General features: G+C 46.2%; 1 protein-coding gene across 3 annotated transcripts in view; it reads left to right on the top strand.

Moving 5' to 3' along the window:
* The window catches only part of LOC4577508 (myosin-IIIb), a 51,704-nt gene that overhangs the window by 10,084 nt on the left and 14,880 nt on the right, over positions 1 to 26,740 (top strand). For 2 of the 3 annotated variants that reach the window (XM_061655190.1, XM_061655189.1), the window contains exons 1-2: positions 11,771 to 14,923; positions 24,859 to 25,015. In XM_061655190.1, coding sequence (XP_061511174.1) covers positions 14,799 to 14,923; positions 24,859 to 25,015 — 282 coding nt within the window. In that variant the 5' untranslated portion in view covers positions 11,771 to 14,798. Of the gene's footprint in view, positions 1 to 3,461; positions 3,682 to 11,770; positions 14,924 to 24,858; positions 25,016 to 26,740 lie in introns of those variants that run through there. The other variant, XM_061655191.1, reaches the window with a different exon arrangement.

The following is a 26,740-nucleotide window of genomic DNA, read 5'->3' as shown; positions in this document are numbered from 1 at the left end:
TTCGGTTTAAATTGCAATTTTGCAACAAACGCTTCAGCTTCAGCACTGGGGGAAGCGGATAAAGTTTCCATTCTCGCCCGGTTATGTTCGTTCCTCGCGCTTCTTCCCTTCCCGACGTGTTCATCTATCGAGTGTGAAGAATTTCCGCCCATCGTGTCTCGTCGCCCACCCAATCGGAAATTGGGAAATAGGGTTTTCTGCAGTGCAGTAAATTTCGTCGCATTTTCGAAGCTTAACTGAAGCGTACGCAGCAGCGAAGGCAAGGGGTAGTGGATGTGTCGGATGCACTTGTGCCAGGGCTTCCGAAATTTATGTGTTTATTGAAATACGCGCTTACGGATGAGCTGTAAAAAGGCGGGAGGAGGGAAATGGTGATTTCATGGCACGTTATATTTATTGTACCGCGTTTGATGTGTCCAAAAATTTTCGGTGGGGGTTTGTGGTAGCTACCACAGCTATGATCAATATGCGATGAAGTTACCGCAAAATACTTAGATTAATAATGATTAAATTTATTGGTCAAATGATGGTTTAAGGTTTTATCTTTGCCTCGGGCAAACGGAAATTGTTGGTTTAAAATTAAGCGCAGATGAAATAGCAAGATAAAATAGCAACGCTTTTGCGCGTTGGCTAGATTACATAAGCTCGGTGCTCGGTATGCTGCACAGTAGCGTTTAGCGCTATCACAAAACAAAGCTAGATTTATTAGCCATCCAAAACTGGGCTACATGTATGTGGAGCTCCCTCTGTTGCCCTAATAAATCACAACAATCCCCGTTCGTTTCTCACACGCAAAACTTAGTGAAGTAAGTCAGTGAGCAAGCTATCATTCATTTCGTGTATTCGGTCAATTTTTGCACGAAATAATTTGCAATGATGAACCACGGAATGCACCACTCCCACCGCCTTCGCCACGTCGGCAGGTGCAACGGATTGAGCCCCACCGCGCGTGAGTCCACGCGCATCCATCCCCTCCGGCGCACCCACGCGAGATGTGGGTTGCAAATTTACAAATTTGCATAATTCATTTATGTAAATCGTTGGCGCGTGGACGGACGGGTCGGGCCGTCCCTCGGTTCGGGCGAAAGCGCAGTCAAATCGGGGCTCGGGTTGTTTTTTTTTCACCTCCCCGATTGTTGATTTCACTGTGGCCTTCTCGCCAGTGCCCCACCGGAAAGGGGAATTAAAGAGGGGTGGAGTGGGAAATAGGAAGGATTACTTTTGTTTTCCTACCGTGGTGGCCCGTGAGACCGCGGCCAAAGTTGGCCTAGTAGTAGAAGAGTATCGGATGCCGGTTGTGCCGGTGGAAAGCTTAATTGAGATTTGCAAAAGGAAGAATAATAATCAATACAGCCCGGTGGGGTATTATTTTGACCGGTGCAGAGAAGATCTGCAGCTGCGTGAATGGATGGGATTTTTGTGATTTTCCGTTTCACAAGGAGGACGTACTATGGTGGCACCGAGAAGCTGATCAATATTTGGTTGCATGAGAAAATGGCAGTGAAATTTGCCACAGTGAAAGCCTGGGTTTTCATTTCACTGGGAGAATATACCCACTGATTTACGATACGATTCACATTAAGTATCTTGTCATCTTGTGAAGGCCTTTGAAAAATAATTAATTGATGATATGATGACATGATAGGCAGATTGTCATTTTTGGGAATATTGGAGTTTATATGTAGTTGACGTTTTTGGGACCTCTTCTATCAGCAACTGGAGTTCATTGAATAAGAGAACACGAATGTAATACATCCAGTGAATGCAATTCTCCTGCAAACTTGTCGAAGGTACCATGTCATGTCCACAACAACAAACACCTCCAAAAAAACACAAAACTGTCAATTCGACTGTCATGCATCCCCCAGTGCCTATCAATCGATCAATCAAGTGTGATGCGTGCCACACCGGAGAGGAATTTGTTCTTGCCGCCCCGGGGGGGTACTGCAAGCTATCAATGTCACCGTGGCCGTGAGGTTCCGTCCGAAACGTACCCCATCAATTCAGTCAATTCTTCCGGACATCCGAGTAGCGCGTAAACCGGCCGTTGGTATCATTTTCGGACGTCTGCCGGACAATGATTGATGCTATCGTGGAAAGAGCGATTGAGCCGCCTCTGATCTTTAGTTCCTCAGCAATTGCAGGCTCTCTAACCATTGCTTAGGTGCTCCAACTGGGTGGGTGGAGATTCGTCAACATTTAAGACGGTAAATAATGATTGGAAGATGAAGGGTCACATTGTGCGATCGTCTCCATTGCTTGGAGCCGCGTTTGAAGCCAGGGTCTAGCAATTATTATTGTTGGACATTGGAGGAGGATGGGAACGAATAAAATTGGGAATTGCTGTTGCGTTTTGTGCAGCAATGGGAGAGAAGCGAAGGTTGATGTCACGGAAATTGTCCAAATGTAGCTATTAACAGCTTTTTTAATGTTCTGCTACGAGCTCCAGTTTGGAAGAGTCATTCAAGATCTCATCCGTCAAAGTATTGACGTGTTTCTAATTTAGAAATAAATGTCTACCACAATGAAACATAATATTCCGTACCGGGATGTGCTCTAGTTTCTCATGGAACTGAAATCGTTCAGGTTTTCCCTCATCAAAACTCACTCGCAAACCCAAACACCGATTGCCCAAAAACTGGCTGTAAATGAGAGACGTAGTTACTTGCTCCACGGGACGAGGAATTGATGGATAGAAAACAAAAACAAACCAGAATTCACATTAGCGCCTGGGCGTGGCACTTCCGGAACGGTGACGAAATCGGGCTAAAATTAAGCCCCAAAAGTGAAGGAAAGCCTGCGAACCGCCAATCGGAAAGCCAAGGCCAATCGGACAGCCCGAAACCGACCAAAACCCGCCACCGTCATCATCGGCCGTGACATTGATGGAGGGAAAAAGTGAGTCAAATTCGGCGTACAAAAGTGTAAGATATTTTATTCATTGTGCCCGGGTACTCAATGGCAGCGTTTCCCAGCGCAGCAGACAGCGGACAGCTTACCTTTTTCGGTTGTCTCCACAGAAAACGGAGAAAATGGGTTTTCTGTGTAAGGGTCGTTACGAATGAAGCGGGGGTCCATTTTTTGGACAGTGTCGGTGCGTTGTTGTTGTTGACTGCGAACAAGAGTTTGCCACGGCTTTCCGATAATTTCCCTCTCAAATCTCACAGTCGTTAAGGGGCTATGGCGATGCATTTCATCTCTTCTGAGCTTACCGTGACCGTCATTCGGGCTGGGTCGCTGACCGCATGCTACCGATGCAGCTCGCTGAGAAAGCGTTGACATTGATTCCAGTGCCGCGATGTTTGTTTCATTTTGTGTCAAATTGGCTCATTACGAGCCCACATTACCGGGGCTACTGTGCAGCCGCTGTTCCGGTGGCTGAGTCACAGTCTTCTGTGCCACTATTGCTAGTAGCTGTCATTTAGCTTATGTTGCGTTTGTTCGTTTGTTTTGTTTTCTAGCACGTCCGTGTGCTGTCGCCGAGCCCTGGTAGCATGGGTCGCTGGAGTGCAGCAGCGAGAACTGACATCGGAGTGACCTTGTACGGGGGAGCAATCTACGGCCGGGCAGCTGACAGCAGTGGGAGGTGGAGTCGTTGAAGAAGAGTCAAAAGGTGACAGCGTAAACAGTGTTTTTGACGTCTAGTACGTCAACGACGTGTAACGGAGTAACAATTTAAAGGTAAGTGTATTTTTGGAGATAAGTAGTTTGCGTCTGACATAAATGCAAGAAACAATTCTTACTGTAGTAATGGCAGGGCAACAACCTGCAACCTGAACTCGGCATGCGAAAGCCAATGTTGATCGATCAAAAGATTTCTCCCCAGCTTTACAACGCACTTAAATTGTGTTTTCCAGCGAGTGTAAACATTATTTTTATACCGAATTAAACACGTTCGGCTCGTAGCTAATGATGCACATTGGACCTTCCGCGCCTCGTGTAGAAGCAACGGCCATGATCATTAATCGAATCAAAAAGGGCACGAAGAAGAAGAATAGGAGCCTGTTCCGCTGTAGATCATCATGCGGGAGCGCAAGAAAATAAAATAAATCAACAGTAGGCACGCCGCTGGTAGCCGAAAAGCTTTCTGCGGGCGCCGCCACCGTTGTGGTATCATTAGATATCTTCAGCTAGATATGTGGGAAAGCGCAGAGTGTTCTAGCGGCATGTCAGAAGAAATCATGCAAATGATTGCGATTCTACCTGCTTCGCGAGGTACTTATTCTGAAACTGTACTTTCCACACAGAGAGCACGATGTATGCAGATATGGCGGGTCTGCTGTATGGTAGCCTGGCATGGATCACCGGTTGAGCCATGCCATAAGCGCCAAAGAACTTCCAAGTCGGTTCCAGCCATGCCCCTGGTGCTGTGGCAATTAGGCAGATGAGCTGCTAACTTCCCAGACCACGCTGGTTGTGCTGTACTAACGAACACGGGCATAACGGAACTGCACGGTAACGTGGTTCTAGCAGCTCTAGACGGGCCCGTTCGGCTGCGCTAACTTGATTAAAATCTTGTGCGCTTTTACACGCAAGATTTACCCCTGTGGTGCTATTTCGCTTCCGTTGGATCTAACGTTGTGTCTAGCTCGCTTGCCTGCTTATCGTCAGCGGGTATTTCTAGCGGTAATGTCTTACTTCTATTGCCGGTAAGTTCAGTGACATTGGGTAAGTGCAAAAAGCCTCCTCACGAAAAAAAACACCTGAACTCTCACTGCTTGATTCTCCCGAATCTTGATAGAAACCGCGACAGATTGCGTTGTACCGGTACGACTAGGAAGCTTACAATTAGGAAGCTTTAATTAAGCGATGCTTGTTATCAAGCACTTCAGAAGTCAGCTAATGGGGAGTTGCAAGAGGCTTGTTTGTGACTTTTGGACCCTTCTCCGTCATCTCAGCCGCCGCGCGTGAGGCGCCATATCCACCGGTACTTGTGCGGAAAGCTCTCCTGACCGTTAGTGAGCTGGCGGGCTGACGGCACACACGTGCCTACCAAGCGTAACAGTTAAGAAAAAAAACAACAACAAAAGGCACTCTCACACACACACACATACGATTCCTCGCTGAGTTGGCTTTCTAGGTTACGGCAGCTCCCTTCCTGCGGGTACTCCTCTTCCGAGTACCATCTCATCTTTCTCTCTGTGGCAGCAGGGCTCGTGTTGATCGCGTTGATAGATGCTGCTGCTCAGTCAAAATCGCCCAGCATATCGGCCCTGCGTTGACGATGAAAGATGGATTGTGTATGATGGATGCATGCATCGTTGAATGAAGAAGGAGAGAACCCTCTTTGCTGGAACAATTATCACCAGCCCGACGGCACTATGCCGGCGAGACTGCGTGCGGCGTAAGGGTTGTTGTTGTGGATGGTTTAATGCTGTTGGTCGTTGCATTGCGTTTTTAATAGCCATTTGTAGCTTCTCAACATCCTCTCCCACTCTCTGTATGTTTCTTTCCTTCTTACCCAAAACGGTGGTATGCAACGGTGAGCACGGAAGGCGTACGAAATCGATGCGTACGAAATTGGCCCAATTATTCGCGTCCGATCATCTGCGCGTACTCATCTTATTAACACCGATACTGCGCCGGTTGTGCGGGTTTGCAAAGCGCCAAGATCTTCAAGATCTTGCGAGGCTGACCCTCTTCTACGAATCACCAGCTCCAGAGTTGTGTGAGAGCAAACAAAAAACTATCGGATTGAGCTGGTTAAAGAGCGTAGAAATTCATCCACGGTGCAGTGTTGTGCATCTTTCATCGCCCGAAAAAAAAACACGAGGCAGTGGCTCATTGACTGACCACGAAGGGCTTGACCGTGGAGAGAAAGTTCCCTTACACGCCCGGGGGTGCCCCGGGTGGCTTGCTTTCGGAAGTGGAGATTTCCCCACTCCGATGTTTCGCTTCTTTGCGGCTTTCTCGGCCTCGGACGTTTCGATACACCCTTGGCCTGGCCGCACGGTGTTAAGTGGTCTGTCAACTGTAAAGTTTAGCGTCTACGTGACCCTTCGACGGAATAATTAATCCGTAGCCTATTAGCTAGATGTTGTTATTGTTGGCCGGGCGCGAGAAGGCTTTCACTCCAGCCGGCCGATGGGCTGTTCCGCTCGTGCTGCACCGCAACGTGCAGTACGTGTCCGGTGAGAGTTGAGGGTGGAAGGGCTTTTTTAATCGAGTTGTGGGTTTTCTTCTTCTTTTGTTCTGATCTTATTCAATCTTGTAGACATTCTAACCATTGTAAGGGTGTAAGCTGGCTATCGGCTTTTGAGCGTACGTGTCGCAAGAGACATTAAAATGTTTCGTTAATTTACATTCACCTGTACTCTAGGTTGTCCAGCCCCGTTTAATTATGCAATGTTGCTGCGTGGATGGATCACAATCGGGTTGTTTTACAAAGCGCCGTTGCTATCACGTAATTAGTGTAAAGCTAAAATAAATTACTGTTGCTGCAAACTAAAATAAAGGTTCGGTAATTCATACCCGCTCGTGTGTACGTGCCGTGCACCTTGCGACGTGCTGCCATGGGTTTGTGTAATGGTAAATTTATGTTTTATTCGACCCGAATCTGTTCTGTTCTTGTTGATAATGCTTCATACTTGGGCGCAGATCCGAGACCGAGGCTAAGAAATAGAGTCGAATTTTCTTCCAGACAATAACTTTTACGCTCTCCCTCAGTAGTAAAAGCTGCACTTCAGTTCCCTCACTTTCGTTTTTAGTGAAATTAAATCCGAAAATGATAAACTATCGCAGGCGCGCGACGTAGATTAATGATTTAAATTTTCCTATCACAGCGGCCTAAGTTTTCGGGCCCCCGTCGCGGTGGAAGTGGTTTAAGTTTCACCCAGCTACAATGCGCTCCACCGGTGTGTCCCGAGGCGGTGTATTTTCGGGGTTTAGAGAAGATCGGAAAAGTCGTGTCTGCCTGGCGTGGAATCATTTTCATAACGAAAACGGCGATTGCGTAAAGATCAATAGCGACTCATCATCAAAATTAAACAAATAATTTCGGCAAACCATTCACGCGATCGCGAAGATGAAATGCTACCGATCAGGGCGGGAGAGCGCCTTTGCTGCGTGGTAGGCGCTACCAAGTTTGGCGCCGACACGCCAAGGATGATGAATGGGTAGGGGAAAAACGCCCAGACAGCATTAATAAATGTAACACACGGGGCCGGTATCTTACCGCCTTTTTGCATCGGATATTTCACGCCAATTGCGCTCAGCTTCTCTCGGCACCTTGGTGATTGCGAATGCGTCTGACGGCAGGTGCAGAAAAGCGAGCTAGGTGTGTTTGTGAGTGTGTCGAAAAGGAAATTAGTGGGTATTTTAGCATCATTTAGAGAAACTTGATCAGTTTTCTTCACGTAATCAATCGTTGAACGTGTAAAGAGAGACACAAGAGAGCCTTATTGAAAGGACTGATTCCCTTATTGTGGCATAAATAACTACATTAAACGGAAAACTCAATATTTGGTAGATCTTCATGTGTTCATAAGCGTAGATTTGAGATCTTCTTGATCATAAAGTTAAATAAAAACATGGTTATTTGTTCTAATTGTCCTAATTGTAAATTAAAGTGGAAGGCGCTTAAAAAAGCAAAGTCCTCCAATTAAAGTAAAATTGAATCAATCAAAGTCACTGGCCGCTATTCGAAGCAGTGGCCGGAAAATGCAACGCCCGGTTTAATTACTAAATCAATCATAATCCATGTATATCGAGCTGGTTTAGCTGCAGGCATTGAATGCCTTCAAAACATAGGCATTCAAGAACAATCCGAACTATTTACACATCCAACATCCAAGCCGCCCAAGGGGCCATTTTTCGTTTGCTCGTGCCTGCCTTTTTCCATGTCCAATAACGCCTCCGATCGTGCCGCTGAAAGGCGAGCGAGTTGTACTTCAACAACACCGTACACACACACACACTCAATCGATCAATCAATTAGCGGTGGGTAAAAATGTTACCGCCCTGCATCGTTGCACCAAAGGAATATCGATGCACTACCACCGCGTGTTTGATAAAGCCTCTTCCACCGGAGTGCGCCGAGCGGGAGCATTTAATTAACGAAAAATATAATTTCTCTTTTTTGGTTCGCGTACAGCGGACCTTTGTTTCCGTATATATTGCATTTTAATTAAGCTTTTCCGTGCGTCCCTCACCACTGCCTGTGCTCGTTAGTTTACATGCAAAAAAAAAAAGTCCGATCAGGTAGGATAAAAAATCATATCGCCAATTGACGTCAGTGTCGTCGTCGGTTCAACCTTTTGGCACACAATCGCACAAAATCCACGCAATTCAAACGTTCACTGGCGTGTGGGTGAGGGGCGGGGGAAGGGGTGGAAGGATGCGACCGGGTCGGGAAAGTGTTTGCAGTGAGCGAATGCTTACATCAACGAGGTCAGTGATAGGGAAATTGAAAGTGGCAAAGTGTAGAGTGCGCATTGTGCAGATAGCGGAGGAGGGAAAACACCGCTCCGTGCTTTACAGTGGGGCGGAAAATTTGCGAACCATTTTTTGCCGTTGCAATCGTGCTTAAAGCAACATTGATAAACCATTTTGTGCATCTCGTGAAACAATGCAAGGCATCTTTTTTTTTAGTCCGCGTGCAAATTGAGTTAGAGCCGCCGGCAGGAACAATTTTGATTGAAAGTAAGCGAACAGAAAGCCTCTGACTGATGAGCGAAAATTAATTGATTGAATTTGATTACCCAGGGTATCATGGCTTTCGGTGTAATGATGCTTAAAACATCCGGACAATGTTGGTAGAATGTTGGAGCGTAGAGTGTGCGTGGCAGGAAATAATTGTAAAAGGAAATTGATGGTGCTTATTGTTGAACAAGCTGAAATGTGAAACACTTTGCGTATGTTTGTAATTGAAGAGACATTATTATCCCAGAGCGGCTGGTTTTGGGGCGAGCAAGCGGCATGAAAATACAACTGGATTCTAGGAACTAATTTGGAACCAAAACTCATTAAAAATGGCACCGAGCAGTTTCGTCGTCACAGCACGCGGATGATGAGCCGCAGCCATGACGAATTTTCCGATTGACATCCAAATCCTTTCTCTTTATCATTTCACGGAGCAAAAGGGGGAAACGAGCATAATGAGGCAAAGTAATGCTGCTGTGAAAGGGAAGCACCGAAAAAATAAAATAAAATGGAGAGTAAAACAAAATAAAATATGATACTCATTTCCCCCAGCGTCTGCTATCATCAGGCCAAAGCTTTCTCCCTTCGTTAATTTTGTCAAAATTTCAATCATATCAGCTTCGTTCCGGTAATCGTCTGGCTGCGCATGTATGAAACTGTCTGGCTGTTTCTTTTTTTTTCGAGGGATTCCCCATGCCCCATCCTAAAACCTGATTTATGGTATTTGCAATGGGAAAAGGAAGCGAACTTTGCACACACACACACACAAACAGAAAAAAACCCATCGCTAAGCTAAGGAGCACAACAAAGATTTGGTTTGCATTTCAGCTTTTCTTCTCGCCGTTGGTGAGCATTTCTTTTTCTTTCTCTCTTTTTTTTCGGGGCGCAGTGCAGAAACAACCGAAAGCGAAATAAAACGGTTTCGGGACAGAGACATAATTATAATACCATTAGGTGGGCTAATTTTCACAAATTACTCCATCAATCTCGCAGCGCTGTGACTGGGCGCGGATTTTGCTCGCGCCCGTGCTGTTTTGAGAGCCGGGCTGGAGATGAGCGTAAAATAATAAATAAACTAGCCGCGGCTGGCCGTGCAAGCTATTTGTTAGCGTTTGTTTGGATGTCTGTTGAATGTACGTTCTTTTGGGGGATTGGTTCGTTATAGAGATAAAACGTTTCTTCTTGCACCCGGGGAGGGGGAAAGAATATTAGGAAGAACAGGTTTTTGTTGCATGTGGCAGACAATTAATGATGAACCATTCATTTGGGGGGAAATGACTTCCACGTGATTGTTCGCTGTTAGCTAAGAATACCGAACAATAAGCGAAGTGGAGAAATTAAGCCATATACTCCAAGGATTATGCCTGTGCGACCTCAATACACCTTTTACGGCGCAACACAATGATCCAAAATCTGCAACACACTAATCAATCATGGAAATGAATAGAATACATCCTGCTGATTGATTGTAAACAACGGTAATCTGGGTATGTATGCACAAGAGCGATTAGAAACCCTCACACTCTTTCCTGGGCCACCAACAACACCACCTCGGGGCAAATCGATTGGTGGGCATCGGCATCCGGAGATATAGCGAACGTTTGTGCGCGCGTTTTTTTCGATTAATCGATCGCGTGCGATAAAAGGCCTTCGATTGGCCCAATTGGCCAAATCCGATAAGGGTCGTCCGGGTCGACGGCTGCAATGATGAAGCCCTCCAATAAACAATTGCCTGTGTGCGTGCATGTGTAGCGCTTTGTGGTGGACTTAAAAGGTGCCGCAGCAAACAATGATGGACAGTGATTCTGCCCAAATGAAAAGACAGCCACATTGCGGACACCCAGCGCTTGGAGGGTCAGATGTGAAGCCACGATTCGCTATGTACGATGAGGTTCCGACAACGTTGGCACAGAATCGGCTGTCGAAGGGTCGATGGTTAGGGAGGATGATTGTTTTTTTTATGGAGGAAAAAAAACGGAGCTTCGCGCCATATCTTCCAGAGACACCGTTACACCGTTCGGATTGCACTGACGCGTACTGACCGTGGTTGCAGCACCGTGTACCGTCAGTCAGTGCCCACGCCGGAGCAAAAGAGAGACGCACAAATGAACAGTTTCGGCGCTGAAGTTTAAGCTTTATTTTATTCCTTCTTTACGTGCTGCGCTACCGTTTTGCCCGGCCCGGTACGGTAACTGAGAAATTGAAGCATTGAACAAATAAATAAAAAAAACACCACAATCTTTAACAAGTTCACTGTGGTTGGTTCTTTTGACGGAGGGTGGTTGTTTGGTAGATGTGTGTGTATGTGTGTGAGGGTAAATAATAATAATAATCTCATCAGCACCTCTGATTCAGGGCGATCAACGCTAATCAGTGCGTGGTTTTGGGCTTTTCGAGGGTAGGGTTTTTATTGCATTTTTATTTCTACTGCAATGCATCCGCGTTCGTTTGTAAGTAAAAATAAAGAGTGTGTGAGAGAGCGATAGAGAGGGAGAAAGAGATAGAGAAAGAGATAGAGAAAGAGATAGAGAAAGAGTGAGAAATAGTTTGAGGAAAAGTGTGATAGAGTGGTTTCTTATGCTTTCACTAAACTCAAATGTAATTTAAATCTATTTGTTATGTTAAATGCGTCATTTTAAATGGCAATTTAACGTTCCTATTCGCTACTGGCCTCGTAGCTCAGCCGCGAGCTCACCGTGCCTTGTACACACGCTCTCTCAGTTCAAGTCTCATAGAGGTTCCGGCTCTGGTCGATGTGTGATGTGTAGTTCGAGTTGTGGATTTTTATTCTTAGTTTGTTTGAATTCTCTCAATCAGATCCTAGATAAAATATAATAGAAAAAATCTCTTAAATAATAGAGAAAATATTGCAAATATATCAAATCCGATGTTAACAACACACTATACTTTGCTCTCAACTTCCGCTTTTTTGCTCGCTTATCTGTAGATTGAAGAAACGTGCAGAACGGTGCCGCGGCGGTGTATTGTTTAATTTGTGTCATCATTGTGTAGAGCAATAAAATTTCCAATATCATCGCATACACACACACACATACTCAACCATCTACTTGACTGACCATATCACACATGGCTCGAATGAAAAGAAAATGAACCTTCTCCTCTCTGGTGTGTTGTGGTGTTCGCGCTCACACATGAAGGTGATAGCAAATCGTTCGATCGCATCGAGCTCTCTAGCGCGGGTGGTGGTGGTGGTCGGGAGAAGCAGGAAATCCGATAGCAATTTTGGACGTTTCGCGTCCCGTTGTGTGTCCGTGTTCAGTCAGAAAAGCAACGGTAGAAGGGTATGGCACACACAGAAAGAGAGGAGATAGATGATGCCGCGTATGGTCCAGTGACGACGACGTCGGAGTGTAAGATACGTTTTGTAGCTGGTTGTAGCGGCGGCCGCTTAAAGTCACCAACGAGGTCACTCCGATGAGTCAGTTCAAGTGCGTTGAAGTGCATGCACACGATACGAGAGTTCCGCCGTGCCGCGAGAGAAGAAGGTGTAGAGTGTTTGAAGATTCGAAGGGCCGCGCGCGATTAGAAGCAGTGTTAGGAGCGTGGGAGAGACACGGGGTGGCGTGGCACAGCACCGCACCGGGAAACCGGGGGAATCTCGTTCCACGCAGTCGCGCGCTACTGCCAGTGCATGAACGCGGAGAGTTGATGTGATTTTTATGAAAATAAGCGTGCGTATTTTTTGGACGTAGCATTAAATTGGGCAGATGAGGACTTTTCGGGCCTTCAGTGTGTGTGCGCTGTGTGAATCCCTGACACTTTGGGTGTGTGTGTTGTGAAAGTAATGTGTGTAAGCCTTTCTAAAACGGAAAAAAGCGAACGGTTGTCTATCTGCGGCCACCTGAAGATGACAAGTAATTCGATTCCCTTTCGAACGTCAAACTGGCAAGAAAATGCGTCCGTTTTGAGCCCTTTTTGAGCCTGCCATTTTGCAGCCCTTAAAATGACGGCTTGGAGCTATCAATCTGCTTATCACGCCAACGGCAACGCGAGTGAGAAACAATCCGTGGCGCGAGATAAACCGTTTGCCATTCACGCCAGCAGTTACAATACGAAATAGGTCCTATCGGCAAAGAAGAGGAGGCAATCGGCGCGAGAGTGTCAGTGTGCAAACGCAAAGATAGTACGTGTTCGACCCCCGCTCGGTGGGGGGTGTATTTTATATTAGCAGCATTTCAGCACCATCCACTGTACAGTCTGCCGCCCCCCCCATCATAAAACAGTTAATTGTTTATTTTTCGCGACGTGCAACATGGTAGGAAAATCCGGCACACAGTGTGCGAGTGCGCTAAAGCGTGTGTTCGATTTTCTAATGCCTCACGTGTACCGAAGGCGTTAATATGCAAACAACAAGCAAACAACCATCATCACCACCCACCCTCCCATAGAGGGAGGCTTTTCGGCATGACCGGTGGCGTACCAGCGTATGAGGCTTTGATTTTGCGTTCGCGTACGTGATGGAACGTTTAAAAATGAGTTTGATTAATTGGTGATTAGTGCTTAAATTAAATTAACATCATCGGCGAGCAGGGAAGGGACCGATGCTTAGTTGAGAAGGGTGGTGTACGAGATTGAGCGTTTATAATTTGGCACCACCACTGCCCAACACCCTCGAACCGGGGCAGACAGAGAATGTACTAGGCCTGCAATGAACTTTGTGGCTCACTTCAACCAGGTGGTGGAAAACAACTAAAAAGAAAAAAAAATGTTGTAACGATAAAATTGTGATACACATTATGTAGTGTACAAGGGGCTCTATCTTCTGTTTCAACGTTGGCATGTGTTTGTTTGTAAAATTACTCAATCTTGTAACAGTGTAGAGCTAAAAGCGGGGCAAAAAACTACTCGCGACACGCCAACTCGAGTTATGCTTTTATTTAGTTTACCTGCAAAATGTTAAAAAAAAATAAACAAAAACATGCAGCCACTCAAAGTCCATCAACACGTGCGTGACCGTTTGTGAATGAGTTCAAGCATGATTCGTTCACCCTGCGCAGCTGCTTCGTTAGAACGCTTTTTCGACAAAAGCGGCGGCGGCGGTTGGGGTCATAGCTCCGGTCACAGCAGCAAACTGTCCGGCATAAGCTTTCCGTTCTAATAATCATGGCACAACGCCGGTGTGACAACAAGGCACAGCAAAAAAAAAAAGAAGCGAGATCGCAACCGCGAGGTGGTTATTTTAAATGCAGCGCTTAAAGTACGCAGCAAACACGCAACGCGCGCGTACTCCCATTGACAGGATGATTAGCATATTTTCACTTTTGATTGCAGCGTAGAACGGTGACCGGTGGTATGGTGCAATCAGACTCCGGTGGTGAAGGTGAAATTAAAGTACCGCCACGGGTATTGCCAAATGTGTCGCGTTCTAAAGTGGACGCGATGGCAGGTGTTGCAACGCCGGCAATATCAGCTCACCGAGGTTGACTATCACACGAATGGTTTGAAGCTAGAGATTGGCGTCTTACAGCTTATCTGATTGAGAAAGTGTTGCCTGAATAAAAGGGAAAGGGCTGAACGTAGGCTTAAGGGATTAAAGTATTTCTGAAGGATTAGGTTAGGTAACATTCCGCTGCTGATCTAATCAATCAAATTAACCGCTTTCAGCGGAAGCCTATTGACGTTTGGTACGACGGGCTGTCATAGAAATTTGATCTCCAATGCAGAGATGTAACGCATACTGCAGCCCTTTGACTGATTAGAAGGTTCCCGGGGTTTCCTAATTAATGGCCCTTTCCAGTGAATGTTGCATCCCCAAAATGTCAAACGCGTAACAAAGTGGAAAGAAAAACCACAACGCCCGTGTTTTGAGTTTAGTGAAAGCATCAAGCAAGTGAAATGAAAGTGTAAAAAACCGGGACACCAGGGACCGGTCACTGGCACCTAGCAGGAATACTCGGTGAACGCCTAGTTTGTAGTGAAATCCCGGTTCAGATTTAACAAGAAACTCTGCTCTGGAGGTGGTTGTGTTAGGTGATTTGTTTTCGGTTTGATTTTTTCCCCATTCCCATTCTTCCCGTTGCCGTCCTGCGTGTTGCTTCTGATGCTGTTGCATATGGTGCGTTTTTGTGGTTGGAGATAACACGCATATCGAAAGTGCTACCGGGTCCGTGCGCTACGCTGGTGGAGTGTGCGTTTCCATGAGCGGCAATGGGACGAACGTACGCGGAAGGCGAGATCGTTCCAGCAACCTGTACAAGACGACGGGCGGAGGCGACCCGCTGCGAATAATTCAAAACAAGCTGGAACTGTCACCTCGCAACTGGTAAGTGGTCTAGAAGGGATTCCACACACCGAATCGAACCGTTAGATATCTATGCTCGGTAATGCGATCCTGTGAGGTTGTTGTATGCTTTTATCGGTCATAAAACTGGGGCCGCTCGGGAGTTCCATTACGCACCGGCACACCATCTCACCGACACGGCATGTCAACGTGTCAGGTTTTATCTTGTCGAAAAATAAGTTGAATAACGAGATGTTCCCGCGGTTGGATTATCTAGGTTGCTTTCGGGCGTGTTAATCCGAGTGTGGCTGCAAACGTAACGAGCTTGATTGAGCACGGATGGATGTTTGTTTTGTTCCAACGCCGAAAAAGTCATGCATGATGATATAAAATTTCATTTCGACTTCTCGGAACCAATTTCCATTGACGCAGGAAAGTGGATACACAGTTGATACAGGACAAAGCATGGCCAAACACCTCCGAGAACGTGTGGATTCTTGCGCTTCCTTTCGCGCGAATAAACACCCAGACACACACTTTCTATAAATCATCGCCAATGTCATCGCCCGTTTGTATTTGCATATCTAACGAATGTGCTACCGCGGGTAGCTTTGCCCGGGTACTCCCGATCGAAAACGCTCCGTGTGCGAAATGCGATTTTAAACTGTTCGTCTCAGTTTCTCGTCCCCGTCCCGGCCAGAAAAAAAGATGAAGACTTTTTATCGCGTGATTGCGAGTCATTCTTTCTCCATTCCCCATGCGCACTCGCTTCCCCTCGGCAGCGACGTGGCGACAATTGGACTTTGTCGTCACCATGCGCGATGGCGCCGGCGTAGTTGTTTCGAGATTCACGCAAGCGGAGCTTCCGGAAGTGAAGCAAACCCGACCCAACAACCGCTCGAGTGGTGAATGGATTGAATAGAATAATCGGATCTGGAAGTTAGTTCTTCGAGCTAAACCGTGTGGCAGTGTTGGCGGTAACCTTTCGGGTGGTGGCCCGGCAAGGTGTGATTAATGTTTCTCGGCGCTTTCGCGGGGTTGATTAGACGGGCTCGGTCGTGGCTGGATGTATTTATTTCGTACGTACGGGAACACGGAATGGGGAAGTGCCGGAAGTACCTTTCTTGTAGGTAGATGAAATCATCCAATTTGTGTTCTTCCGTCATCGAGAGGGGGGAGTCGTAGTGAAATGTCGCTCCATTACTTTCCATAACAATGGACAGTTTGTCTGCGGCAAGCTTGATTTGATGATAATTTGTAACCCAACTGCATGTTGAAGATTGTTACAAAACATATTACCCTGGTATCATGAACTCCTCACTGCTTCGCGAACATGTGAAAGAGTTGCTCCAACAAGATGTCATGTTTTAAAGCTATTCCCATTGAAAATGGAGCAGGTTATCAAGTACGGGTTTGAGCATGTCCAATTGATGTCTATTAATCTCACTCTCTTTAAGCATCGCCTTAATTGTAACTCCTCGTCTATTGGCCCGGAAGGGCAGCTGATTGGGCAGCGTTTGATTCCCCACTCTGTAAACGCTCCAGTTGTGCAGCCAATTATCGGAATGTGTTAATGATACGTGACGGTCACAATAATTATGGTAATGTTTATCTTTTCCCATTGCACTCAGTCGCACTCGGATCTGCTGCGTCCATGAAAGACACCGGCCCCCGGCTGGATGAGGGCTGGATAGATACGCATCATATTTATTCAGCCGAGTGGCCCAGCAGCATCTCGGAGATGTAGTCAGCAGCATCACAACACTGTACCCACAGTGTCGTTGGACCGTTGCAACATGAGCTGCTGCGGGTATGAGGGCTTGAGACAAACGGGCAGTCTGTCTTTCAATCCGAGCGAGTCAAGAGAACTTCGTCACCATGAAGTAATGGCATTGTGTTCTTATGCTGACTCGAGCTAATTTACACCTCGTTTAGCTTTGGAAGCTTGGTGCGTGTGTCTATCTTGAGGGAAACGTCTCAGTCTATCCAATGGAGGGCTAGAGCTAGGGCGTTAAGTAGCTGCAATCAAGCTCTCCGGGAGGGCTTCTTCGCACCCTGCGCTACACGATAACCATCTCGTTCCGGTCCTATCTTCATCATTAGCTCTATTAAATGCTTTGGGTGTGTACTGGTGTGTTCTTTTGTGCCGTAAAATGGGCGACCGTACCAGAGGGAGACTATTGGAAGAACCGGTCGGTTTTGCAGATTGTAGGCAAATTTGCACCAAACCTCGTCGTTGCATCATCACGCGTGTGAATGGGTGTTTTGCGTAACAAGCGACACGCATGACTTTAGCCATGACGTCGGGGTTTGTTATGTTCCAGGGGCGAGTGATTTATGAGCCATTCGTAGTTTCAGTTATCATAATTGGACACTTGTGTTCTTACCGTGCGTTGGAGAAGGTTAAGTGGTTGCAGGGCGGCGATAAAGATACTTTGTGTGGCAAGATGCTTGAAGATACTCTTCCAGTGTCTTAGAAGTCATTTGAAAGTCATCGTCATTTGCATAACCATTTACCTACACTCAAGAATGGATCGAGCAAACGCTTTTAACAATAATTTCACACGTTCCTGTTTGCAAATAATACAGTGTGTGTTTTGGAAAATTTCACAGGGCGCCATGACCCTCATTTTCTCCGGAAAATTGCACACGAAAACGGTATCCAAATCGAGCAGCAAAACAGTGTTTAAATTTCAACCCATGCCCAATTCTGGTGTGTATTTCTGCTGAAGGCTATAATTTTGCACATTTGCACTGTATGGTTGTTATCCCAGAAGCCTCAATTGCTGAACCATTTCTTGAGATGTTCTAATGCTCCTCCAACTCCACGTTTCTCTTACTTCCTCGACGCAGTTCGGTACATCTGGCGGGAGCAATTTTTCCTCCCATTGATTGCAATGTTTGGAATAATGGCAGTGATTACCGAAATCAACAAAATGGTGCTGCCCCGGGGGTGTTGCGCATCGGCTGCCGTTGCTTATGAAACGGAGAGCTCGAAAACAAACGAAAATCGGTATGGATTTCAACAGTCTTCGGGGGAGAATTGTGGCCAAATGTTAAGTCAATAGGAAGAGTTGTGGCTGTGCTTTGCCCGAATATCGAGCGCTCATTAGATTGAGATCAGTTCTTGCGATGAAGTTTGCTTGAATGTACACTCTTTCGTTGCTTGGAACGCTTCTCGGTGTCTAGAAGCAGTGTATGTTTCACTCGAGAAGCGGTAACTCATGTCTTTAATGGTGTGTGGCGTGCTTATCAGCCAACCACCAGCAGTATGCTCGAAACTATCTGATGCAGACTGTCGGTTACACAAGACACACAACTGGGAAGAATGTAACAAGAAGTCCCGAAGCAGGCAGAGGTAAAGGTGAAATGTAATTATGAAAATTGATATGATTTCGGAACTCCGTGGCTGCAGCTGACATCGTAACAGCTGGATTTCGTAACCGTAACCAATCAGGTGGAAAGGTGCTTTTGGCATTCGAGAACAAAGCAAAGCATTCTGGAGAAGAACGATGAAAATATTTCGAATTAATTGTTTACCTTTCAGATTTAATTACCCTGTAGAAAGCAACAAGAAGCTCTGTCCAATTTCTCCTTAATGCAGAGAACTAGACAGCTGCGATGGGGAGATTTTTAATGAGCCTGTTTAAGTACGGGCGCGATGATTTACCGCCGTAAAAAAGCCAGTTGGCAAATAAAGTAGCTCGGCTTATTGGGAAAGGAAGAAGGTACTAAATTTGATCAATTGGAAGCAACGCCACCGGCACAGCTTCTAATTAAGCACCAGAAGCTAGCTAGGTGTAATCGGTTTCCTATACAGTTTCGGATTTCGCACCAGCAGGGGAGCGCGAACCAAACGAACTCTTAGGCACTGTACAGTACACGGTGTGTTCATGGATGCCCCTTTCATTCGATTAATTAATCGTTTGTTTTACGCGCAAACGCACCCTGTTCCCCTAAGCTAGCCGACAAAACAGCAGCAGCTGCCCGCGAGGCGTTCATAGTAGTTTCTTTCCGCTTTGCTCTCGAGCTCGGGCCAGTGTTTTTGGGCAGAGATTTAGGCTCATTAGCGTAACGGAGTGCCCGAGGCCTTGGTTGTGAACCGGTGAATCTTCCTCTATCGACAGCACGAGCTCTGGGGCTGGGGTTTGTGTTGCGCAATATTGGAGGTGAGGTCTCGTATAGAGATGTATCTTGGGTGGAGCATTGATAATCACACCTCGTAATACGCGTAACGCACGCGAAAAGATGCAGAGCAGTAGTAGTAGTAGGGTGGACTGGAATATTACGTTATTCGGTGGTGTTGGAGCAAGGTGTGTGTTTCGGTTCCTCCGGACATCAGCATCGCACTACGCAACCAGTGACGAGGAAGTTGTCCCGTTTTTTCTACTATAAACGAGACATAAACGTCTTCGCGGGGCTTCGTTGAATTTTTGGGGAAGTCTCACCGCTCATAAACCACCACCCAGCGAGGCATCATCTACTAATGATGTGGTACGGGAGTCGTCACAGGTTGTATGGATACGCGCGAAGATTTGAGAGGAATAGGCAGTTTTGGAACTTTTTGGAACTCTGGTGTCAGGTGGATTATCTAACCTTTTTCGTCTAGTATGTGCTTGTGAGGTGCTGCGAGCGTCGCGATTTTTTGTTTGGCTTTTACGACGCTGTTACGTTGAAAATTTGTCGATGCTGGCCGGAGCTGTTAGGATGTGGCGTGGGAAATACTTTACAACTTTTGTTTTAAGGTAGTTTTTCGGCTTTCGGTTTCATTTTCGGGCGCTACTTTTAAGCACGCGTTTTAGAACGTACGAGCCACCTGTTGGCGTGGCAACCAGGGAGAGAGGGAGCATGTTTGGTACAAAACAGCTGACATCAGACGCATACCAAAAAACGGTGCCATTTGGACTGATTCCCACTGAATTTGCACTCGGCACGTAATACGCTTAAACATTCCCGAGCAGGTATAATGTATTCATGGAAGTGTGATGCTGGGAGTCAAAGTTGAACGATGCGGTCGTCGAGCTAGCGCGTTGACGCAATTGGATTTACGGTCGGTCGGTCGGTTTGGGTTGGGCGATTCATGATGAGCGGCCATTGATGACAGGCTGGAATGGTGCTGGAGTCACTTTTGGGGGTGCAAACACAACGATAATTTTGCCAGTGGCTATTGTGTAGTTGGCAATTTGTTCCGCGCGCTGGTTCTATTGTGGGAAAAATGGGTTGATGTTTTGTAAAGCCTGTTACAGCAAAATGTTGTTCATCGAAAGAATAGTTTCCCCCGTTTGGTGAGTGCGCCATCGTTCGAAAAGTATACCAATGTTTAGCATAATCGATTACAAATTGTACTGTGCCTTTTTTGTGCGCTCTTGTTGGTGTCTGTCATTTCCAAGCGCGAAATACAGATCAATTATCGACCCAACTACTGACGTGGTGGAGATTGTTAGCTGACATCAGCAGCATCGATGTTTGTTTGCTGCTGGAATTCAGAGGCATAAAAAAGGTATGATATGATATGATGCATAAACAAATCTATCGATTGATTTAATTGGCCCGATGAAATATGCGTGTTAAAGCCTTCCCTCGACTGGCATTGGAAACCCCCCTTTTATCGGACTGCTGGAATTGATGTCTGCTGGCCAAGTAAGGCCTTGCCTGTTGGACGTTCGGCCTGGTTCGATTGGAACGTACTAAATGCCACGTGACAGGGATGTAGGATATTTAAATTTGTTCCTGTTTCCTACTGCTTCCTGGTATTAGTGACTGTATGTGTGTGGGTCGGGTAAACCCAGCACCTGGAAGCATAGTAATTGTCATCCGGAAATTCGTGTGCTCGTGTCCGCCTGTGGGGTAATAAATTTTACGTACTAATTACGACAATGGTGTCGATAGCATCACGGAGGTATGCACGCTGCCGACTTGCTGATAGGAATGGCTGGTGGCCACCTGAGCACGGTTGGTGGTCAATTCTGTACGCCTGGTCACACCGACACCGCTCCACTATGGTGATGATAAGTGTGTGTGTGTGTGTGTGTGTGTTTGTGATGCTAAATGTTAGAGCAATTGATAGCGTGCTGTAGGCATAGTGTAGCAGGTAGCGTGTGGAAAAAGGTACATCAAAATTGAATTTCCTTGATTGTAATGTTGGATTAGATGCGGAAATCAATAACCATGAGTTGCTATGTGTGGGATAGTACACCGGCACCGAGATCTGCGCATCAGATAGTGCTGTTTTTAATTACTCGATTTGGATGGCAGAAACACAAAGGTGATAGGGCTAATCTGGCATTAGCGTGAACGGTGTGTTTCGGGTGTTAGTCTATGACACATCCGGGATAGGGTGGAATAGAGTGCGGACATTAAATAGCCATTCAATTGTTCAGAGGCCTTTTCTAATAACACTATTAGCAGATATGAAGGTATCTTATAGTTGCCGTTGGAATATCTTGACGACCTAAACTATTTGCAATAATTCTACTGGAATAAACGGATTGAAAATAGACAACCAAGCAATTGCACGACATCAGACATCATCGAGTTCAATGTTCTTTTTGCACTCACGCGTCTATTGATCGTAACGCCTAATCAACTCCATATTCACAATACCACCGATGTCACTGACTAGCAAATGGCAATCAAAGCAATTACAACTGCCAGTAAAAAAAAACCCTGGTACAGTACTATTTTACATCTTGCACCATAAAAAAAGGTAATTTCTCCAAGTCATTATCGTCTCACCGGAGACTGCAATGCATTCACCGTCATACCGAGTGCATTGTTGAAATGTTGTATTTAAAGGAATGCAACGCGGTGCAATCTGTGCGACAGGGTGTATGTATACTTCAGGTGCGTTGTCTTTATTAAGCTGTTCACGGTATCGATCGATCCATCGCCAGCGTTTCGAGTGGTGATAAGTTGGCTTGATATCATTTTGCGATACGTGTGAGCTTGGAGTGCATTTAAATGCTCTGCTGAAGCGAATAAGTGGCTGCAAGCTTACCGCGGCTCGACGATGGCAAACTGGCACATGTAAAAAGGGCAGCTATTAGCAAAACATTTCAGCTACAGATAAAGATATACAAATGCTTACAAGCTTGATGAACTTAAGAGCATTGGGGCATTTGTTGTAATTTAAAGAACAAGAGAAAATTGAAGTTAAATTTCCCGTTTATGGCAGGCCCCTGTAAAGGTATTACTTTAGAGTTGTGGAGTTTCTATTTTTATTCAATTCCAGCTCATTGTCCGACCCCGGTAATTTCTTCACCGAAGCTACCACAATAAATCCTGCAACACCCTGCTCGTGACACCGTTGGACTAGAAACCTATTTTTCCTTTCTTCCCGTTTTTTTTGTTCCACCACTTCGCTGTCTATCTCTGGAGCAGCGAAAGTGAACGTCGGGAACACATGCTGGTAGAAGCACCCGCTCCCGTGTATCTTTTCGCATAATTGCTGAGCGAGTTGAAAAGCTATCCAGCATATACAATGGGATTCCACTTGTGCCTCTTCCCAACCCAACCCTCTCCCTTCTCAACCGTGGCCGGTTTTCGGTTTCGTGCGTCAAGAGTGCGGGCAAAAATTAACATGCAAACTCGGCCGCATTGGCTGCTCTCGCACCAACGCGCACGCATCGTCCAGCTAGGGGCATTCAAGTGGAACGTTCTACCCTGACACTTCTGGACACCCAACCACCTCCCTATAGGGGTGTTACTGGGGCTTCAATGAGGGCCGGTAGTTTCGCTTTTCTTTAGCATGAAACTATTTCAGTGCAGAGTTAGTTTGCGACGCACTTGCTCGCTCGTTATGCTGATCGGATGGAACGGTTCTGTGAGCTAGAATATGAGCACAGGTTTCAGCTGCAAGTAGAGCGTGATGGAATAGCTTTAGTCCAGCGATAGCAATTGGAGAGCTTCCGACCGCTTCAAGCCAGCAGTAATTGTTGATTGTTGCGTCGTTGAGTCTCGATTGGAAGCGAAATCTTTACGATGAATTTGCAAGGGGCACCATTGGCAAAGAATATTCAACATGCTTTCGACATGCAAATTCTTCCCGCGTTTGTGCCCCAATCAGACTTGCGCATCTTTGCAGCACTTGCACCCAGGTGTTGATGTTTGCAATCTGCATCCAAATGGTGCTCAATATCGCTGATTGTCTTGCACGACGCGGCATGCGAACGCTCCCAAGCGCGTCCTGCTCTGTTGCATGGTCTGCCCGAACGCTGCTATCCAATTCACTAAATATGTTCATTTAGCTCGAGAGATGGTACTGCTGGAGACCGTTGCCGTCTGTAGCTTCTCCACTGCGTAGTAAAGTGGAGTAGTCTGAGTGTGTATGTGTGTGTGTGTGTGTGTGTGGGAGAGAGAAATCCAGTCAAATAAATTGTTTCTATTATCTCGTTATGTAGATTTTATGCGCCGTCACTTACGCGCGTTTGGCGCGCCACGCGTATTGACGCAGCGTTTGCGAGCCGTTTAGCCGTGGAATGGGTCTTTGATAATGATGGTTGTTTGTGCGGGAGGTTTTTTGCCCCTTTCTCACGCCCACCACCACCAATACGAGATATGTTGAAAAGCCACACGTTATTACTGGCAAAACGGCGTGAGTGGTGCTCTGTGTATGGTATAAAAAACCCGCTTATGCTCTGCCGAGAGATGCCTATTATGCTCACTCATTTTGAGCTCATTTTCCCTTTGATAGTGAACCTTTTTTTGTCTGGGTGAAAAGATGATGCGAACAACAAGCGGGTTGTGTGCAACAAGTGCGGATAGAAAGTGGCAGAACCCTTCGCCGATGTGTGGAGAAGTATTTGCATAATGCAGAGTACCAATATCACGGTAAAGACCTCATTTTGCTAAACCTCATTTTCCGATAAATGTCCCCCTGACGGGGTGGATAACAAATTCTTATCGAAGTTCACGGTGGGCTCCACGCCATGTTCTGAGCCCTGATGTTACGTGTAATGGGAATTTGTAAGTTTGCTTGGTTTTGGGGTTTGATGCGACTTATGGTGAAATGGTTTGCTTGTTGAGATTACTACCGAAAAAGCAGTCACCTTGGTTGCTCCTCGAGCATAAGAAAAACTTTTAACCGGATACCACAGCTTGCAACAGCTTAACTTGTGGCGGTTCAGATTAATTAGAGACTGCAAAGTTTGAGAAGTTCGAAGCGTGCCCAACCCATCCGTGAATGCAATTTGATGATGCAATTTTTGGGTTTTTTTTGCGAATCTCGAGGTTTTTCGCGTTGCAGGAAACGACGTCTGTGTGCTTTTATGAGCGTATGAGGTAAAAACTAGTAACTCTAATGAACTCTGCTTGAGCGAGATGACTGCAGTAGAGTTAGTTAAATTGAGTTTTTAATATTTCACGTTTGGCTTTGCTGGTATAACCGTGAAGGTTGAATTTGGCTGCAGTTTGAGCAATAATTGAAGTTGCTTGGGTAAATGAGCAAACATTCATTACATACTCATTGTGTTCGCTTCACAGCATTAGTGGAAAGCACTTCCTCCTGAGTTAATGGAGCTAAACTCTGGCGATAAATAAAGCAAAATGGCTTTTCGGGTGCACTCCGAACCATTTTCGGGTGCACTCCGGGCAAGCCGATACGCACTTGCCCCAAGGGTAACATGTGATACGCTGACGTGGCCATACGGTGACGGAGAATCGCGGTTGATCCTATTAGATTACACCCTGTCTGGTGCACATGATACGAGACACCCAACGTGTACGGTCTCGTGCAGTCACAGCCTGGACACCCGCACAGGGCGGCTGTGTGGGTGTGTGGAGCATATGTCCCTCGCGGCTTAAGCCGTTTATCCTTTGGCCCTTCGGCCGGTAGCAGCGTTTCTTGCTGACAAACCCGACAGTGTGTGGCCAGTGTGGCTGGTACTGGTACGGACAAACGCACCAGAGCTAGCGCGTAGCGTGGACGTTGAGCGGTTTTTGTGCTAATGTGACCATTCGCTTGTTGGCTTTCTTCGCAGGAATATGGCATACAATGGACTGTCGCAGCATGTGGACTTCAGCAGGCTGCCGAACCCGAGCGAGCGGTTCGAGCTGCTGGACCTGATCGGCGAGGGCACGTACGGCGAGGTCTACAGCGCGAAGGACAAACACACCGGGCGCAAGTATGCGGTCAAGGTAAGTTGGAAAGTTGGAAATTAAAGGGCTGGGAAGGTAATAGTGCGTTTGAGATTATTCTAGATGTGAAGTGTTTTTGTGGAAGTGGAAGTACCAAAATGTGTGTCATCCGGGACTAGTGGTCATGGTGGTTAATTGCAAAGTGCAATAAAAATGTTTAATGGAGGAATTTAACTGCTCTTCACGGTGCCTCTTCATTACGACCTCGATGCTTTGCTCAACACTGCAGCTAATGAAGTTTCGGACGTAACGCGTCGATTACGCGATTCGCTGTGGATTGTTTTTGAGCATTGTTGCATTATAACAAAAACAACTAAATTAATTGTGCTGACTGCAAGCCACCGTGCGGACCCGTCAGCCCCTTTGGCAAGTGTTTGGCCGTCCGTCGTCGATCGGGTCGGGTCCGTTGCGGGATCGTCTTAACGTAATTATACATCGCCAACCGAGTGGTCCATGTTTTTCCATCCATTTACAATTGCAACTTCCGCTGATCGAATGGTCCGTGTGTGTGCGTGTGTGGAAGGCGTTAGGGCCCTTTTTTACCACCGTTTCTAACATTACCTCGGAAGAGGTGGTCGTACTGTGAACATTGGCATTACATGATGCTGGCTCTTTTGCATACACACCGTTTCCGATGTGTAAAGCGGTGTGTGAACCAGCGATAGGAAAAAGCGGAGGGGAAAACAGCAGCCGTCTATCATCCACCATCGAGCTATACCCCCTCTGCAGACGTGTTTTCGGAAGAGTTCCGGCCCGCAAAACCCTTCGCAAAACAATAAGTTAGATCTCTGCAGGGCGCGCACCCTTCCCGCTCCGTTTGGCGGGAGTGTTGTTAAACATCTTAGACAGCTTAAACCATATGAGGCGCATTGGTATGTTTGAACGGCACAACGCCGTTGTATGTTTTGTGTGCGTTTTTCCCGCACGTTGGTTGGATTAGGTTTGCTTTTCTTCTGCGCTACAAGTTGCCAACAAATGGTGTGTGTGTGTGTGGTCTTTCTGCGGTACACATCGGAAGTGTTTATGGAGGAGTTGGATTAGACGCGAAATCGAGATTTTATGTCGATACGCAATGCGGTTCATCGTATTGTGTGCGTGCGCTTGATGGCAACTATTTCATTGCGTTGGTAAGGGCGTATATGTGTGTATTTTAGAGAACAGGGAACGAGAAAGGCGCTGGTGGTGAACTGAAGTGGCCTCGGGAAGCCCTAACAGTTCGTCCATGGCAGGGAGTTTGAGAAGGAAAAATTGATTTTTTCGCATGTGACGAGCCCAACATGTGACGAATGCACGTGTGGTAAGCCGTATGAACAAGCGTTACGATGCACGTTGTTTGGTAGAATTGACTTTTGACTGCTGAATGGTATTGATTTGAAAATTAAAATTACAGTAAGTGGAAGCTCGTTGAATAAGCAGGTAGTATGATTTTGTTCTACTTGGCATACATGAAACGAACGACCTTTTACAACGCTGACATTATGACGCTTATAAAGCTTAATTGAACGATGCATTGAGAAGCTGTTGATAGTCTTGTGCCAAGACCCATGGTTATCAAACCTTCAGGTAACGCGATCGAATCTCATCTGCTGCACCATCATTATTATCTTGTAATTGTTCTTTTCATAGTGTTTATAGCTTTATCTACATTTTGAACGAATATTTTGAAAAATTTCATGTATATGTAATGAATTAGTTATTTGTAAGGTTTATGACAATCTGTTAGGG

Source organism: Anopheles gambiae, chromosome 3 (assembly GCF_943734735.2).
Source record: "Anopheles gambiae chromosome 3, idAnoGambNW_F1_1, whole genome shotgun sequence".
Taxonomy (NCBI): Eukaryota; Metazoa; Arthropoda; class Insecta; order Diptera; family Culicidae; genus Anopheles; species Anopheles gambiae.
Note: the sequence above shows the minus strand (reverse complement) of the source record. Positions and strands in the feature narration are given on the sequence as shown.